The 18,877-nt window shown below is 33.3% G+C and overlaps 2 protein-coding genes and 1 non-coding gene across 3 annotated transcripts; 2 read left to right on the forward strand and 1 right to left on the reverse strand.

Annotated features, from left to right (window-relative positions):
• The first annotated feature begins 1,355 nt into the window (after window positions 1-1,355).
• Window positions 1,356-1,579, forward strand: LOC133304582 (small nucleolar RNA U3). The gene has a single exon (XR_009750616.1). It is a non-coding gene; the product is annotated as a small nucleolar RNA U3 (small nucleolar RNA).
• A 2,960-nt stretch (window positions 1,580-4,539) lies between these two features.
• On the forward strand, window positions 4,540-7,846 carry LOC133304571 (serine/threonine-protein phosphatase PP2A catalytic subunit-like). Its single transcript, XM_061504625.1, has 7 exons — window positions 4,540-4,726; window positions 4,880-4,936; window positions 5,242-5,325; window positions 5,741-5,812; window positions 6,303-6,343; window positions 6,987-7,053; window positions 7,378-7,846. The coding sequence occupies exons 1-7, from the start codon at window positions 4,649-4,651 to the stop codon at window positions 7,441-7,443; spliced, it is 465 nt and encodes a 154-aa protein (XP_061360609.1). The 5' UTR covers window positions 4,540-4,648; the 3' UTR covers window positions 7,444-7,846.
• A 1,075-nt stretch (window positions 7,847-8,921) lies between these two features.
• LOC133304553 (phytoene synthase 2, chloroplastic-like) lies at window positions 8,922-10,826 on the reverse strand. Its single transcript, XM_061504599.1, has 6 exons — window positions 10,517-10,826; window positions 10,354-10,404; window positions 10,103-10,275; window positions 9,521-9,756; window positions 9,237-9,429; window positions 8,922-9,098 (listed from the first exon to the last, which is right to left on the reverse strand). Exons 1-6 carry the CDS (start codon window positions 10,824-10,826, stop codon window positions 8,922-8,924), a joined length of 1,140 nt encoding a protein of 379 aa, XP_061360583.1.
• Window positions 10,827-18,877: the final 8,051 nt, after the last annotated feature.

Here is an 18,877-nt window from a genome sequence, read left to right on the forward strand (position 1 = left end):
GTTAAAGTCTACGTAACATATATATGTATATAACTATATGTCTATATATATAAGTAGAAAAAAAAAGAGATTTGAAGCTTATCAAAACAATGGATCATTCTAGATATATAGGCAACGTGTAATAACGAGATCAGGTTGTTAAGATTTTTGTTAGATGCAATGATTACATTATTAAAGATTAGTTAGATTTAAACGAAACTTTAGTTAGTTTAGTTACAAACCAATTAGATGCAATCATTAAAACTAGTCAAAATAGTCAAATACAATGGCCTAATGAAATTTAAGATCATAAATAGTCAAATACAATGGCCTAATGTTACTTTATTTTCATCTGATACCACTTGTAAACATGTCCCTTGTCAGGAATTTCTGCTATAGGAGGCATATTAAAACTAGGTGCCCTCCGACTTTTACGGTCTCAATAATAATGGCCTAATTCGCCACACTCGTAACATCTATGCTGCAGATACCAACAGACACCATCATGAAATTTACCACAAAGGTCACACCTAACAGCACTGGATTCTCCTTTCTTAATTTCTCTAGTAATAACATTCATCTTAGAATTGAATTCCTTGGAATTTTTCTACATCAGTAATTCGTGTTCTACTTCAAAACACCTTGCCACCAACGCCTTGAAGTTAGATAGATAATCATCTGAAATTTGCTCAGCAATCATGCTATCCAAACCATTTCTAAATTTAATTGCTAAGCTCTCAGGGTCAGATAATGCTCCTTTGCTAATGACACTCCTTGTTATTTCAAAGAATTTGGCTAAATAATTTTCAACAGACATATTATCCTGAAACAGCTCATCCAACTCTCTAGTATCTTGCACAGATCCTCCACTACCCATATATTGAGTGCGAAAGGATGGTCGGGAGGAAGAGGATGAAGACATACCCTGCTTTATAGTTTTAAATTCTTGCATGATCTCGCACCACATCTCTTGTATCATTTGCTTAACTGAAGCTATTTCTATCTTAAAATCATCTACTTTAGCTGCTACCTGTTCCAAGGATCTACGTCCCACTTTCATCTGATTTTTGAAATTCATTTTATCACTGCACACGTTAAAACAAAAGAGTGAGTTGATCAGACTCAAACTTTAATAATAACATAAGTACATCAAGATAAAATGACAATTCACAAATACAGACAAACTTAAAGGTAATACATAACAAAATATCATAATTTTTTTCTAGACTTTTCTAAATTTTTCATAAATCTTTTGCTCTGATACCATAAATGTATAGATGTTACAACGACCTTACTTGAACAGGATCTGTTCTATAGGCTCGTACCTCTGTATCCTTAGATTTATGCTCTGATACCATAAATGTATAGATGTTACAACGACCTTACTTGAACAGGATCTGTTCTATAGGCTCGTACCTCTGTATCCTTGAGTTCTAAGGAGACAGGAACGTAAGTCTGGTGGATGACTCAGGACCGTGTGATCTGAGCTTGATTAATGGCTGTGTGATTCCCACTTCAGGGGGAATCATCTTCGGCTGTAGAGGATCGTTCCCAGCTAGTGTTATCTGGTTGGGTGGATCACTCGGTTGTCTGACAGACTATAATTTTTCTTGTAACGTCCGACCGCTTCAAGAATCAATGACTATCCCCACATACTAACACGAGACTTTTCAGTGTGCTTTTTCCTCACTCGCACACACTTTCCGGGAAACCTTCCCAGGAGGTCACCCATCCCATAATTGCTCCAAGTCAAGCATGCTTAACTATGGAGTTCTTCCGTTTCGGGCTACCGAAAAGCAGATGCATCTTGTTAGCATAGGCAGTACCAATTAATTCTTATAAGCTATCCCAAATTGTGCAGCCTTACACCTGCACAGCCTTTGGAATCCCTCTCTTTCGGGTGTCGATTCGATTCATTCATGCATGTAACCCCCCGCTGGAAGCCTGTAGGGAGCCGCTCCTTGTCCGTGCCTCTTTGCACCGGCAATCACTCCCCGCCCTCGTCAGCGCTCGGGATGTTACATGCCCACCAGCTTCCGCCTGGTTCGTCCTCGAACCACACCGTACTGGATGAGAGGCCCTGCTCTGATACCACTTGTAACGCCCGGCCGCTTCAAGAATCAATGACTATCCCCACATACTAACACATGACTTTTCAGTGTGCTTTTTCTTCTCTCGCACACACTTCCCGGGAAAACTTCCCAAGAGGTCACCCATCTCATAATTGCTCCAAGTCAAGCATGCTTAACTATGGAGTTCTTCCGTTCCGGGCTACCGAAAAGCAGATGAATCTTGTTAGCATAGGTAGTACCAATTAATTCTTATAAGCTATCCCACACTTTGCAGCCTTATACCTGCACAGCCTTTGGAATCCCTCTCTTTCGGGTGTCGATTCGATTCATTCATGCATGTAACCCCTCGCTGGAAGCCTGCCAGGAGCCGCTCCTTGTCTGTGCCTCTTTGCACCGGCGATCACTCCCAGCCTTCGTCAGCGCCCGAGATGTTACATGCCCACCAGCTTCCGCCTGGTTCTTCCTCGAACCACACCGTACTGGATGAGAGGCTCGACTCTGATAGCACTTGTAACATCTGGCAGCTTGCAAGGATCAACGACTGTTCCCACTTACTAACACGAGACTTTTCAGCGTGCTTTGTCCTCACTCGCACACTTCTCGGGAAAACTTTCCAAGAGGTCACCCATCCCAGAATTGCCCCAAGTCAAGCACGCTTAACTATGGAGTTCTTCCGTTCCGGGCTACCGAAAAGTATATGCATCTTGTTAGTATAGGTAGTATCAGTTAATTCTTATAAGCTATTCCCAACTGTACCGTCTCATACCAGCACAGTCTCTGGAATCCCTCTCTTTCGGGTGTTGATTCAATTCATAAAATATCACATGTCTTTCTGACTAATGATTTAAGATCATTCTCATATATAATATAAGTAAATTCTTCAAATTCACAAAGTCAAATATAGAAAATAAAGTAAAGGAGTATAAAGAATTCATAAAATAATTTTGACAGAGTAACGACATATTCACAACTTTTAAAGAAATAATTTTAAAATACCAACTTTAAACGTAACATAGATAAAAACAAAACCAACATAGATTTCTAAATATCTAAAAATTAACTTTAAAAATAAATGAGAGAATGAGTTGTTTATTCCTGGTTTCTAGCCTATTAACACTAAGTTTATATACAGGCCATTGTATTTGACTATTTTGACTAGTTTAATGATTGCATCTAATTGGTTTGTAACTAAACTAACTAAAGTTTCATTTAAATCTAACTTATCTTTAATAATGTAATAATTGCATCTAACAAAAATCTTAACAACCTGATCTCTTTATTACACGTTGCCTGTATATCTAGAATGATCCATTCTTTTGATAAGCTTCAATTTTTTTTTTCTACTTACATATATAGACATATAGTTAGATACATACATACATATATATATATATATATATATATATATATATATATATATATATATATATATATATATATATATATATTACGTAGACTTTAACAGCGCCGCTTTACATACAAATATATATATATATATATATATATATATTATTTTTTTTTATTTATTATTACTATTATATTATTTTAATTATTCAATACTTTAATATATATATATATATATATATATGTTATTTTATCATTATTATTATTTTATTATTATATATATATATTTATTTATTACTTTATCATTCTTATACAATTATTATTTTAGAATATTACAATATACATAATATATATGATTTATTAATTTTAGTAAATTTATAATAATTTAAAATTTTAAAAATATTACATTTTTTAACCTATTTCTCTGTAGACTTTCAAGTAAGACTATATTTTATGTTTTCACAACTAAGTTAAGTCAACCCTGAAAAATATTTAATAAGTAACAGCTTAAACTTATGTTAAAGTTTCAAAAATATAACTAGAGACTTATTTAAGAAAAGCTTAGTTTATTTTAACCATTGTGCCTAAATAAAAATTATACGACCTCTATCTTCAATTAGGAAGGAATATCAAATCATATACTTTGAAATGTCTGTAATAGTAAAATAGATCGAGCGACATGTTTTACATTATCCAGCGATTCAAAATTTCAAAAATCAAAGGATTTTTGTTTTAAAATGAAATTTAAGGATGACAAAATTATCTAATTTTAAAATAAAGTTTAATATTTTTCCTGCAAGAGAGAGATAAAATTATTTCTGATACACATTGAATGAATCAATATCTCTCTCTTATACTGGTATATGCCAAGTACATAACTCTATATCTATATTATAGAAAAAACATTAAACCCTTTACATTAACAAAAACATATAATAGAAATAAATCATTTGAATTTTTCATGTGACAAAGTTAAGAGATAAATATAATGATATTAACTAAGTAGGACAGTCAAAACTTGTTAAACTCAATTTAATTAATACTTTGTGTTAATTTATTTTCTTATGTAATAAGATAATGTAAAAAACTAAAGTTAAATAATTTATTCTCATATTAACTGAGTAGCGGTTTTAGAAGGAAAAGAGCCAAGCCAAGCGAAGCGAAGCTTACAAGGCTTCGGTTTCTCTCTCTAGTTTGCCTTCGCAAATCGAACCCACTCTCTAGGGTTGGGTTTTGCATAAATTGAGGTGAGAATGGATTGGAATTCACATGGGAACCTGCATGAGCAGATTTCTCAGCTTATGCAATGCAAGCCCTTGTCCGAGCCAGAGGTACTGTCTGTTACTCTTCGTTCTCCATACCTTATTATCAGCCATCACGTTTTGCACTAAACTAGATCTAATCCATTATTTTCCTCTGATGAATAGGGATGGTTCTCTTTCCTTCAATAATTTAACACTGATTTCGCATTTGCACTTATCCAGGTAAGGGTCTTGTGTGACAAGGAAAAGGAGATTTTGATGGAAGAGAGCAATGTCCAGGTGTGTTTACTTTCTCTGATCTTTATTCTTTTTTTTGTTTTTCTTAGTTTTTATTCTGCATTGGTTTGGGCTCTCAGCTGCATTGTCTGAATTATGCACATTTTTTCATTAATCTGTGAGCACCTTCAGTTAGGGAACTATAAATAGCTTGCTGGCTAGTGGGCTGTGCTGGGCATTCTATTTTTATGATGGTTTTGACTTTTGTTTTATAATTGCATTCTCGTGTCTTGTAGGGATTTAGCTTCTGATGATTTTGAATGGCTGAAAAAGCTAAAATGGTTATTTGATTTTCCCAATAATTGCAGCCCGTGAAAAGTCCTGTTACAATTTGTGGTGATATTCACGGACAATTTTATGATCTTGCAGAGCTTTTTCGCATTGGAGGGAAGGTATGTATCAACTAAATAATGCTTGGAAAATCAGGAAATCACATTCACCTCCCTTGAGGTGTGGTAAAATTACTTTGACTTATCTTTTCATTTCACAGTAGAAGGGCCTTCATCTTTTCCCCTTATAAATTTTCAAGACACTGTAATCCTTCCAAATACTAGCCATTGAGTTCAATATTGGAAAGTTGATATAATCAATGAACAAAATAATTTCTTTCCAAGTTACCCGCAAAATATAAGAGTCAACTGTTCCTTCATGGTAATCAACAATAACATGCAGAAATCAAATGAATATTTTGTACAAGTTGATAATAGTTTTTTTTTTTTGAAATTTGTGATGCATATATAATAAAATATATTGTAATACGTTTATTTATATAGTAACACTTTTGTCACTGATTAAGTCATTATGCAGCTTTTGGTTGCCCTTAAAGTGCGTTATCCTCTGCGTATTACTATTCTAAGAGGAAATCATGAAAGCCGTCAGGTTTGTTCTTTTGTGTTTGGTTGTTTGACCTTTCTGACTGTGAACTAAAGATAAGATTAAAACCCCACTTTGATCCTCCACAGACAATTTGAGCATCAATAGAGTCTTCGAATTTTTTTTTCTTATCAATTTTCTGCCTGAAAGTTCCTTTGCCTCCAATTGATGCCTTCCACACATATCCAGATGAATCAAACAGTATGCTGAAGGACTCAATTGGAGGAAATATGAAAATTCAGGTAGTAAACTGATAGAAGAAATCTATCAAGGCTCAATTGAAACCAACTCTATTGGAGGATCAAAATAGTGTTTGTCTTAAAGATGATACTGTTGATAAATTAATTGTTGTGTCAGATTATTGTTACTTTTAATCCACTGGTTATAAACTATCGTACTTGTATCTTTACAGCTATCGGATCTGTTTTGTTTTTTCATATTGTGTTAGCTTTTAATGGCAATGGTTGATCTTACCTTTTTTTTTTTTTTTCTGCAGATTACCCAAGTTTATGGGTTTTATGATGAGTGCCTACGGAAGTAAGTACCTAAATGAATAATATCTTGGATGTATTAGTTTCAGATAACTTTGATATATGATGTTCATTGTCTTCAGTTCGACATTTTTGCAATACTTTTTATTGCTTGTCCTTTATTCTTTTATTTTTTCCAGTATTCTCTTGGTATCTGTATCTTTATGTCTATTCTTTGCATTGTGTTGCACATTTTGGATTTACTCCAATGTTTTTTAATTTTAGTGATGCAAAAAGAAACCTTTGGTTAGTTCTTTTATTTTTATAGAGGCATATTTGACAGAGTTTAAATTTGATGCACTATCAGTGTAAAACCTTTTACTCTTTCGGAAAACATGAAAGTGCTACATAATTGTAGCCACTAAGGTTTTTAACTTGCAATGAAAGTATATAGCAATTTTTCATCTGGCGGCACTATATGGTTCTCACTTGTAGTGTAAAACACTTTGTACTCTGCATCAGAATTGAATACTTAAGACAAGTGCAATTCTTTTTCATTGGTGAACTATTTGATTATCTTGTCTGTCTTTGTCACTATTTGATATTTGCTTTTTTTTCCTTCAATATTTTTTGTTTTCTTTTAACAGTTTTCTATTTGAAGTTTTCCAAACCTGTATATATTGTTAATATTTTTCTTATCAAATTTACAGGTATGGTAACGCTAATGTTTGGAAGATCTTTACTGATTTGTTTGATTACTTCCCATTGACGGCATTGGTTAGTATACTTCTACACTGGAAAGGAATTTTGGAGATTTTGCTCTTGTTTCTGATTGGAGTTATTATTATGCTTTAATTTTTGTTAGATTTTCATTGTTCTCCACTCCATAGTGTACGTTTTGATCTTAAAACAATTTAGTAGGCCTGGTACAGAGCTGTATCTCCCTCATGCCCCTCTCAAAATAACATGCTCCTGAGTCCCAATGCAAACTCTTATCATTTGCTCTATATTTGTTCATGATTACTTCCCAAGAACTTAAATATATTATTTTGGCTGCTTAAAAATGTTTTCTGTCTCGCTTAAGTATTATTTTCAATGCAGTTTGAGCCAGCTCCCAGGAGGGGAGAACCAGATGTAACCAGGAGAACACCTGATTACTTCCTATGATACAATGTTGGTTGAGTTGCTCTGTTGCTGTCACCAACTACTGCCCTTCAAGCTCATCTACTTGTCAAAATCAGAGCCATGCTTCTAATTGATCCTTGCGTTTTCGATGTTAGGCTTCTTGAATGTGTTATTTACTTGAACTATATTTGTACCTTTCCAAGAGAAGCAGAGGAGCAGGCGATGCTATTATGGTGGTCATATGTACCATTCCAGCATGAGATGTATCATTTTCAATGTGTTTCCAGTTTTCCCCTTTTCTATATTCTTTTAGTTCTTTAGGCCTCCCCCCTCCCTTCTTTTCAATTTAGAAGCATTATTGATCAAGGTATGGGTTTCTGTAGATGGACGAGATGCCTTAAAATACCCTCTAATGGGCGCTTTATAAATTTTTTCCCCGTCGTTTGGTGAGAACATTTTCTAATGGGCAGTTTGTCTTGCTTTTGCTTAAATGTGAAAATGGTAATGTTTTAACACTATTTTTTTAATCAATTGACATGTGTAATCACTGATCCCTTTGTCTTAATTTGTTAATTGTTAATTAATGACTTTTATTGTGAAGATTGAAGCGACATAATGGTTTGCGGCTGAATTGGGAATAATAATGAACTATTTGAAACTCCATTTTTTTTAAAATTTTATTGAATTAGTATTATTAAGAAAATACTATAAAAGTTAAAAGTGAATCATCGAGTTTATTTCCATTTATTTTTTCCTTAATGTAAATTCTTTCTCCCAGTGGAGTTCTGGTGCATTTTTGGTCCATTTTTTTGTTATGTTCGTAACACTTTGAAGTTTGATACGTCAATAAATACCTTTCGAAGTGTTCTAGCTCTTGTCAAGATAATGAATCACAGAAAATCTATCACTATGCTCATGCTGAAATTTAAGATTAGTGAATTTATGACTTGTCTATGTAGTAAAGGATGATGGCTTCTGGATTTGACCGTATACTTGCATCAATTACAGCACAAGCTAGGAATAAATTGGCACGATTAGGCCTTGGTCTTACTTTCCTTTACCAAATTTCATAAATATGAGTCATCTTACTAACCTGTACTTGCATATTTCTTCATGAATAATGCTTGATATTAAAAGTCACACGAATGAAAAACTACAACGCGATTTACTTGCGTTTTATTGGTCCTTGGTACGTGAATGTCATGCAGGTTAGTATTGTGACAAATAGCACTGCCCCTTTTCTTCAAATGATTATATGATACTCCTATCTCCAAACTCTTATACCTTTGTTATTTCCTCTCTTTTTTTTATATACATGAACGGGCCGAAGCCCAAAAAGGAAAACTACACTCCAAAGGAACCAGGGAGGGGCATGGTATTAGCATGCAGAAGCCTTCTCTATAATTAACAGATTCTTTGGAAGAGGCTTATCATCTGTACAAGGAAACCAAGTACTATTTCTTTAGGTCTGTGAGCTAATTCCTCTCATTTGCGATAAAAACTATGTTTTGGGCTACTAATTAACTTGCTAGATAAGCCTTATTAATTTTGGGATTTGAGAGAGATTTAGTGTAAGCCAGAGGCAACGTCAGAAATTTCTTAGTTCGACCTACATAGGCTCGTTTTGTCAAATTGTCGTAATCGTTGTCCTCAATTGCATCCAAGATCTTACGATACAATATTAACGAGGACCAAACCTGCAAATCACACACAAAGCAAACTATTAACCTCTGCAAATGACATGCGACATATGCCTACCATACCAATCTTAACCTTCGCAATTTGTTTAATGTTCATAGTTCTCGTGGCTTATGTGAATTCGAAAATGTACGTACCGGCCAACGGCTTGCCTTTTCAAGCTGAGAAACTCCTTCTTCTGCCAAGTTGAAGTAGAATCTTGCCCTTGTAATCTGCTGTTTCATAAACTCCCTCCATCTATCACTGACCTTTCTTGAGAAAACATCCTCGTCGCATAAACCAAACTGGGCAAGTTCATCTTGAGGAATGTACACTCTGCCTCTTAATGCACTAGAATATAAGTTGATGTATATAATCAGATTCAGCAGATGAGGAGCAATTAATTAATTGAAGTAAATGAATTAGAAATTTAATAACTTACTCCTCCCCCACATCTCTAAGAATGTTTGTGAGTTGATTTCCAATACCCAGATACAGTGCTGCATTATATACACTTTGAGCAGGGATGTGTGACTCAGGGGCGATACCCATTATTGGAACACTCATTAACCCAACAGTTCCCGCCACATAGTAGCAGTAAAGATATAACTCTTGGAAATTTCTGTATCGGGTTTTCCTTGTATCCATTCTCATTCCTTCTATCATGTCCCTGAAAGGCTGTATGTAATCAAAGAGATCACTTCTCCTTAACTTATAGTATTATATATTACTGACAAATCACATACTTAGTTTAGTGTGATATATATATATATATATATATATATATATATATATATATGAGATATGATCCGTTTACAAACTTTTTTTGCAATTACACTAACGTAGGACCGGTCGTACACTGTATGATTAATGTAAGACCGGTCGTACGTAGTGTAGTTTGTAAGAGTTTGTAAACAAAAAAGTTTGTAAAATTAACCTGCCCTTATATATATATATATGTATGTATGTATATATATATATATGTGATTCTGACAAAATATAGTTAAATAGTTTTAATAATGACCTTAATATCCAAGGGAAACTTGGAGACTGTATCAGTAAGAGCAGCATCAAGCATATCATAGGGGCGTCCATTGAAAATGTCATGCAATCTATCTTCCCATCTATCAAGAACACCAGAGTTCATGTACACAGCGTTAGGGCCATCAACCAATTCATCCGTCCTCCTGCACCAAACTGCATATATAGAAGAAGCCTTTTAATTCAGATTTCCACTTGTGGTTTTGTCTCTTATCTTCTTATGTAATTTCTTACCATAAATTGCCCATATAGCTTTCTGTCTTTCTTCCGTCATAAGCAAAGTTCCTGTTTAAAGCATGTTGAAAGTTGATCATCTTAACTGCATTTTGGGGATATCTAATTAAGTTAAACAGATAATAAGGGGAAAAAAAGAAGAAAAGTAGATTTGTAATTGTACCTAGATAGAAGGTCTTGGCATATTCGGCACAGATCTTTCTGCACATTTCATTGGCATCGTTGAGAAAATTGGGGTCGAACTGTGGCATACTAGTACTACTAGTAGGGTAATGAGCTCTGTGAAACTGCCTCTGAACAACCTCTTGCACACGTAAATCGGCAAGTGGAACTCCTTGTTTTGACAACTGTGGAAACATGCTCTCTGTTCTTTGTTTGGGAGCAATGGTTACCTCCGACCTTATTGTACAACATTGTTTCCTATTTCTCCCAATGATGGAAGGCTTTGCTGCCACCGAAAATGATAAAATCATCTGATTATTTTCTATTCTCAAGGTCTAACAGATAAGAGGAATTAGCAGCTACTAGCTTATAAGTACATTTGCCAAGTGAACGTGGAGGAAGCTGTCAACTATATAATTATTTTGCACTCTAGCTATGGTTATATATATATATATATATATATATAGTAGGGTGTAACGACCAACCATTCCAATTAATGCTTATTCTTTCATATCATATATTGGGGTGATATAAGATATTCTTACTCACGATAAATTTGATGCGACAAGTTGCATTTGATATCACGTCAGACGCCAAAATTTGATTAAGATTCTAGGCAATGTCAAGAACGAAAAGGAAATGGCTAATTAGCGACTACTTAATCTTATAAGTTAATACTTGTGCATCCTAATACATAATTTTCTATTGCCTTTGATACTCGTTTCCTAGTGGGGTGGTTATTAAATTAATATATGGTTGATTATGCGATAGGCAAAGTTCTGGAATTTTTATAACAGAAAGAAGACATTACATCGCCTAGTTTGGTTTGAATAAGAACGGTGTTTACAAAGATGCTACTTTTGTCTTGTAAAAGGCCGCCTAAACTTTCTTCGGAATGTGTCTTCTAGTTTAGTTCCTTGTAAAGAATCTTAGCCACCTGTGATGCCTTTTCGAACTCATATAGTTCCTTGCCTTATCCTTTATTAGCTTGTCTTTTACTTTTTGTTTTTGTTTTTGGTTACAGGTTGTCTTTTACTTTTTAATGCAGCCCTGCACCTCAATGTTAACCACCCATGTGGCATGTCAATTATTATGTGTATGGTTTAAAAAATTTCTTTACATGATAGTTTTTATATTTTTTTTTTAATTTTTTTTATTTATATTTTATAACCACTTCTCTTTTCTAATTTTTTTAATTTTTTTTCAAAAACAAAAATTAAAGTATATTAATTTTTAATGATTTTTTTTTATAAAAATTACATACTTTACAATAAAATATATGCATTAGTAAAATTTCCTAAAAATACTATCCTTTTATGTATTTATGGTTTATTTTTTTAAATTTTAATCTTGCAAATTCGAACTATAAGAATGTATGAGTACATTTTAATAAAGCAACTTTGTTGGTAAAGTAGAGAGACCATGCAATGAGAGTTACAATTTCAAATCTTGAATACACTCTATTTTATATATATATATTAATAGGGTTCGTTTTAATTTTTATTTTTTGAAATATTTTGTCTATAAAGTTTTATATGATTTAATTAAATAGACTATTCAATTTACCGATAAGATGACTAATTGATTATAATTGTGCATATATGTACAATATTTTTTTTTGGAAATACTATATATGTACAATATATATTAATAGTGTTCATTTTTTCTGCAGTGAAAGGAGATACATTATATACATTGAGTCCAAAATGATATTATTTTGAGGTGAAAATCAAGAAATTTTTATAATTATAATTTATTTCAAGGTTATAATAGTCTTTATTATTATAATTTTTTAATCTTTCAAAATCAAAACAATATCATTTTAGGAGTGAATGTATTTACTATAGAAATATTATTATAGCCATATTAATATTGGTTTATGTATTGGATCCGTAACTCAGCTCACCTATCAGCGCGACACAACTATAAATTTCAAATTTTAGGTTCTCATCACTTTATTTAATACATTGGTGTAGTTTTCATACATATATTTTTTCCCACATCTCATTCATCTTGTGACTTGAGTATTTAATATCAGGATAAAATACTTTACGAATATATAAACAACCAAGCTTATGATAGAATATCTCAAATAATGCAAATACAGCGTGATCCTACATGCATTGTAGCATAGGTTGAAAATTTTGGGATATTCTTCCAGGTATTTTACGATGATACCAATCGGCTAGATATTTTGCACAATTATTTTGTGTTGAGATATATAGTCCCACATTGGTTGTATGTGCAACTAATGTGGCCTTTATAAGGCCTTGGGCACTCCCACCCTTTGAGCTAGCTTTTGGGGTGGTGTATCCCAAGGTTCTTTACATGGTATCAGTTTCTTCAAGAATATTCAGAGCATATTTCCTCTGAGATATCACAACACCAGCTTTAGATTGAGCCACCTCGATTCCTAAGAAGTATCAAAGTTTCCCAAGATCCTTAGTCTGAAAATGATGACATAAGTGTTGTTTCAATCGAGTGATCCCATGCTGGTCACTGCCTGTGATGACAATATCATCCACATATACCACCAGATAAATAGATCCAGAAGCAGAATGACGATAAAAGAGAGAATGATCAGCTGAGGCCATAGAGAGACTTACGAAGACGACAAACAAGACCTGACTCCCCCTGAGCAACAAATCCAGGAGGTTGCTCCATATAAATTTCTTCCTCAAGATCACCATGAAGAAAAGCATTCTTGATATCCAGTTGGGAGAGAGGCCAATGGGTAATAGCAGCCATGGCAATAAAAAGGCGAACAGTAGACATTTTCGCCACAGGAGAAAAAATATCAATAAAATCCAAGCCAAAGACCTGAGTGAAACCCTTCGCCACCAAGTGAGCTTTAAGACGATCCACTTGACCATCAGGTCCAACCTTAACAGCATAAATCCATCTGCAACCAACCACAGATTTTCCAGAAGGAAGAGGCACCAGGTCCCATGTGCCATTATGATGAAGAGCACTCATTTCATCAATCATAGCTTGTCTCCATCCTGAATATGAAAGTGCATCACCTGTGGTCTTAGGAACAGATACAGAGGACAAAGAGGAAATGCAAGCAAAATATGATGGAGAAAGACGATGATAACTAATATTGACTGTATACCTGGCCGGAGGGCGAGTATCACGAGTACCCTTACGAAGAGCAATGTGAAGGTCACTATCCGAAGGTGGGACCGAAGCCGGGGGAGGAGTTGCAGTTGAATGTGAGTCCACAGATACATCTGACGAACTATGCTCGATCTCATCAGCAGAAGAGGTGATAGAAGGAGAGTCAGAAACATGGACAGGTAAAGACGGAAGGTAAAGAAGGCCACCTGGGAAGGACGACTGTACAGAATCAGTATCCACAGTAGTAGTAGAGGATCCAAAAAAGGGAACTGATTCAAAAAAAATACATCCGCCGAGATAAAGTATCGACATAAAGTGGGAGAGTAGCAACGGTAACCCTTCTGAGACCGAGGATAACCCAGAAAAACACATTTATGAGACTTGGGAGCTAATTTATCCAAACCTGGACCAAGATGATGAACAAAACACGTAGAACCAAACACATGTGGAGTTAAAGGATATAAAGCTTGAGGGGGAGAGTTAGAAATATTTTGTAATTAGGGTTTCCTTATTTTGTATTAGGTCAGATTACATTAGGTTTGAGCTTAGCCCATTAGTCTGTTTATATATTGTACAGCCTTCATCAGTCAATACACACAGTATTATTTCTTTTTTTTTTTACCTCAAGGTTCTTAACATGGTATCAGAGCCTCGCTGTAAGAACCCGTACCGTTAATTAAGGAAATTAAGTAATTAATTATGTTAAATTAGGAAATGATTCCATAATTGACCCTAATAATTATTAAGAGGCTTTAATAATTATGATAAGTGATTAAGTATGTTGAAAGTCTCTTTTCGGAAGAAAAGTGCAAATACCGGTTCTTAGGGCTTGTTTGGTGGACATGATATATTAGGGCTTGTATTAGGTCAGATTACATTAGGTTTGGGCTTAGCCCATTAGTCTGTTTATATATTGTACAGCCTTCATCAGTCAATACACACAATATTATTTCTTTTTCTTTTTACCTCAAGGTTCTTAACATGGTATCAGAGCCTCGCTGTAAGAACCCGCACCGTTAATTAAGGAAATTAAGTAAATAATTATGTTAAATTAGGAAATGATTCTATAATTGACCCTAATAATTATTAAGAGGCTTTAATAATTATGACATGGTATTATTATTAAAAAGTGGTTGTTTGAATCTTAGGGCTTGTTTGGTGGACATGATATGATAAGGGTAGGATATGATATGAGGTTGATAAGCCTATATCATGTCCTGTGTTTGATGAGCACCTGATTAACAATCTGATAAGATTATGTAGAAGGAGAAAGGAGAGACAAAAAACAAAATATAATGCAATAAATATAAATATATTGGGTAGCGTGGGGATATATTGGGTATCCAATATTGGTATCCTATCCTATTGAATCATAGCCCAACTCCCCCCATAAGATAAGAAATCATGTATTAGATAGGATAAAATGAGACAATAGGATAAACTAATCATATCCTATTGATCCACCAAACAAGAGATAAATGTAAGATATGATAAGTTATCCTATCTTATCTTCTTTATCAAGTACTCCAAACAGGCCCTTAAGGTTAAAAGTTCGACTCTTGGAGAAACACTTTTGAACCTTTAACCTTGACCACAATCGGATTAATATATCTAAAATAAGAATAAAAATTACCACCATGATTAATTTTAAATTAATATCATTCAAACAAATCAAATCTTAAAAAGTAAGATTATCAATTTACTTTCGAAATTATTTCAAGTGATTTTTTATATCCAACAACAAATAAATATTATTTGGACATTTTTTTTAAAAGTACTCAATAAACTTAAAAAATGCTACAGGTCCATGTCACATGACCTTAAAATATTCCTTTTTCTCCTCCAAAACTAACTTTTATCAACCCCAAGGGTAGCTCAGTTGGCAGCTGAGCTCCCAAGGGATTGCTTGGTGCAGGGATCAAACCCTGCCTCAAGCAGTTTCTTGGAAAATCTTTGAGGGCCAGAGGATAAGCCAAAAAATCTTCGGTTGGGGGATTAGTCTCGTCCTTTCTCCGGTTGCGAAGCTTAGTGCACCCACTGTTACAATGAGGGGCTAGCCCAAACGGGCCGTACCCCGAGGGCATGGTGCCCGGAGAAGGTTGAATGGGGATACCTCCAGGCAATGTACCAAAAAAAAAAAAAAAAAACTTTTATCATAAACTTCTTCTTTGTTTTATTATTATATTTTAATAATAATGGCCTTAATTAATTATGAATACAATTCTCAAACAATTAGTAATTTATTAATTAGTACAACATTTTAAGCTTAGTATTTATTATTTTTAATGCGCTTAATTATCAACACAATAAACACAATTTTCAAGTAACGCACAATACAATCAATATAATTATCAAGGAATGTGCTGGAGAAATTGTTCACAAATCCAATATATAAGAAGTATATGTAATTAAAAGGAGGGTTCATGTTTTCTTACTTGCATGAAAATATGAGAGAATAAAAATAGAGACAAATTAGATGTGGGTTCCACATTTTATATTAAAAAAATTAATTAATTGACATAAAAAATGAATTTGTGCAGGAAAATTTTTTACTCTCCTGCAACAGAACAGAAGAGCATGATTTCCCTTAAAAGGAAATATATTCCTCATTTGTTTTCAAATTGCAAATTATTATTTTTTTGATTCCATTCATGATCTCAAATCAATTATTTAATTATAAATTTTTTGTTTCATTTGGACTAATTTTATTTTTTTCAGATAATGCGTTCATTATGCTTCATTTGTTTGAGTTTAGTCATTTTGTTCTTTCGAGATGATACTTTCATTTGTTTGAGTTCCATCATCTTCTTCTCATGTATAAAGTGAGACAAGAGATTTCTATTCAAAGACTCCAGTTGATGATCATGCTTAAAAGAAAATTTAGCGTTTGTGTGAGATAATTATAATATTGTTGAGTCTGTTCTTCATTTTAACTTTTATTTTTCATTATTATTTGTTTTTAATAGGAAATTATAAGGAGGGTTATATTTACAAACTATACTATGTATTCCCGGAAGTACACTCGGTTAGAAATGTACTCGTGGAGTACATAACGTAATTTGTAAATAAAAATTTGTAAATATAATCTATCCCGGAAACTATATTATATTTTTTTTTTGTATTTTAATTCATATTTTTGATTTATAATTTATTCTGATATGAATCTTATCCGACGAATGAGTTATACATACCACAAATAGTTATATCTTTTGTGTTGTTTTATGGTATGATTCATGACCAGTTCAATAGTTATTGGACTGAGTCACGCATAGTTAAGTCCGCTTTGACTAAGTACTTCTTTGACTAACGGGTTGCTGAAAGATGTCCGGTTGGCTGGTGAGATGCTTTGCGAGATGTTTGAGATTAAGCTGGTACTTTGAGATAGCTTGGGGCTGCAAGGCATGTTATAATCCATTCATATTTGTGAAAAGTAGAATTACATTCAGTGGGCGGAATGCCTATAGTCATGCTAAGCCTTTATAAGTGTAGCAACAAGTAGATGTTTGTCATTAAGTTGTTGGCTCATATGATTGAGGGTGACATTGTTGTGATGTCGTGTGGCCGCAATTGACTAAGCAGCTGGTCCCGTGTGTCAAGTAGTTGTAGGATGAACGCATGATGAATACATTTCCTTCCTCATTAAATAATAGTTTTTAGGTTCTTTAGTTCTTTCACTGGTTGGGCATATAATTATTTGGGTCCATATCAATTTATGTTATCAATTTTTTTCTATTTTTCCATGTTTGTACTTGATTACTTACATGATGACTTCAAGCAAAAGCTTTTGATACTTTGGAATTCAAGGCTATAATCTTGCTTAGGGATTTTTTTATTATGATCTAGACCCATTTTACTGTTTGATAGTCCTTTTCTAAAATGGATAAATTTTATCTCATTTATACCCTTTTTTTTTTTCCAAATTTCCCCTCCGTCCTTTTTTCTTTCTATATTTAGGAAAGGAGCTGATGCTCCGGGACCACAGCAACAAGCTCCTTGCTTGGGATTGTAGTTGTGAAATTTCAAATATAACTTTTAACAACTTTACATGGTATAATTACAGTCTTTTGCTATCCTTGAATGTATTCAGTTCCTCTTCCTTACCATTATTTACTTCCAAACAATGCTATGCAAGATATGACTTCCAAATTTTTGATTAATTTTTTACTAGTAATGTCAGTCTAATATAATTTCTAAATATATTATATATAACAAGATTTGTCTCCAAGTTTCAAGTCATGTGTCATCACCCAATCAATTTTTTCCTTTATATGATAAGTCATTTCTTTCATAATTTTCAACTTCAACTTTTAATAATTAGTTTAAATCATTTATTAATATTTAACTTTTCTCAATCAATTTTTCAGTTTAATTAATGTTCGTGTTCTATAAAATTATATATATTTTATAAAAAATTAAAACTTCATAAGTTAATAAATATATGCATCCCTTGACCATCTCTTACATTGCATAGGTAATTAATATTTATATTACTAAAAGAAGGAGTCAAAGATATGTATCATTGAAAAGAGATTAAAAAGAAATTATAGAACTTTTGGAACATGATTAGCATGGGAATCAAAATGCAAAAGCATATTGCTTGTGCTTGTGTTATTCGCTAGCCTTCTCGTCCTTACCATCATCATCATCTTTGTTCAGTCAAAAGAAACTGAATTCATTCTCAATAAAATAATTGTACGACAATGAACAATATTAGGTGGAAAATCTTTGCGCATATATTGTCTGCCAATAGAATTGAATAATGCTGTGCATTTTCAGTTGTTAATTTTCTTAGCCCACCCTAAATAGTAATGAATCATGACGTCCTCACTGTAGATAAATAATAAAGTATATTTAAAATACAAACTAAAACAATAATTATTTTTTACCCACATATTTAAATATAATACATTAATATAAGTTGGGACTTTAATTTGTTAATTAATCAGAAAGTAACATTTTAGATTGATTATAAAATTTAAGGCCAGTCTTGACATAGTACCAACCAAGAGTTATTTTACAAATTTTTTACCTTTTCCTATCAATTCAGCCAGTATGAGTTTATCAAGTTATTGGGCTCTGATCTCGCTTGTCCGCTGTGAAAAGTACATTGTTATCAAAAAAAAAAAAAAAAGTACATCACACGAGGAAAACGAGCACAAACAACTCAATCAACGGAGATCCTTTTTTTTTTTTTTTTTTTTGCCTCAACTATTTTTTATGTTAATTCGGTATTCATCGGTAA

The sequence above is a fragment of the Gastrolobium bilobum genome, unplaced genomic scaffold (assembly GCF_033153095.1).
Source record: "Gastrolobium bilobum isolate Gb01-03AN ecotype WA unplaced genomic scaffold, APGP_CSIRO_Gbil_v1 utg5129, whole genome shotgun sequence".
NCBI lineage: Eukaryota > Viridiplantae > Streptophyta > Magnoliopsida > Fabales > Fabaceae > Gastrolobium > Gastrolobium bilobum.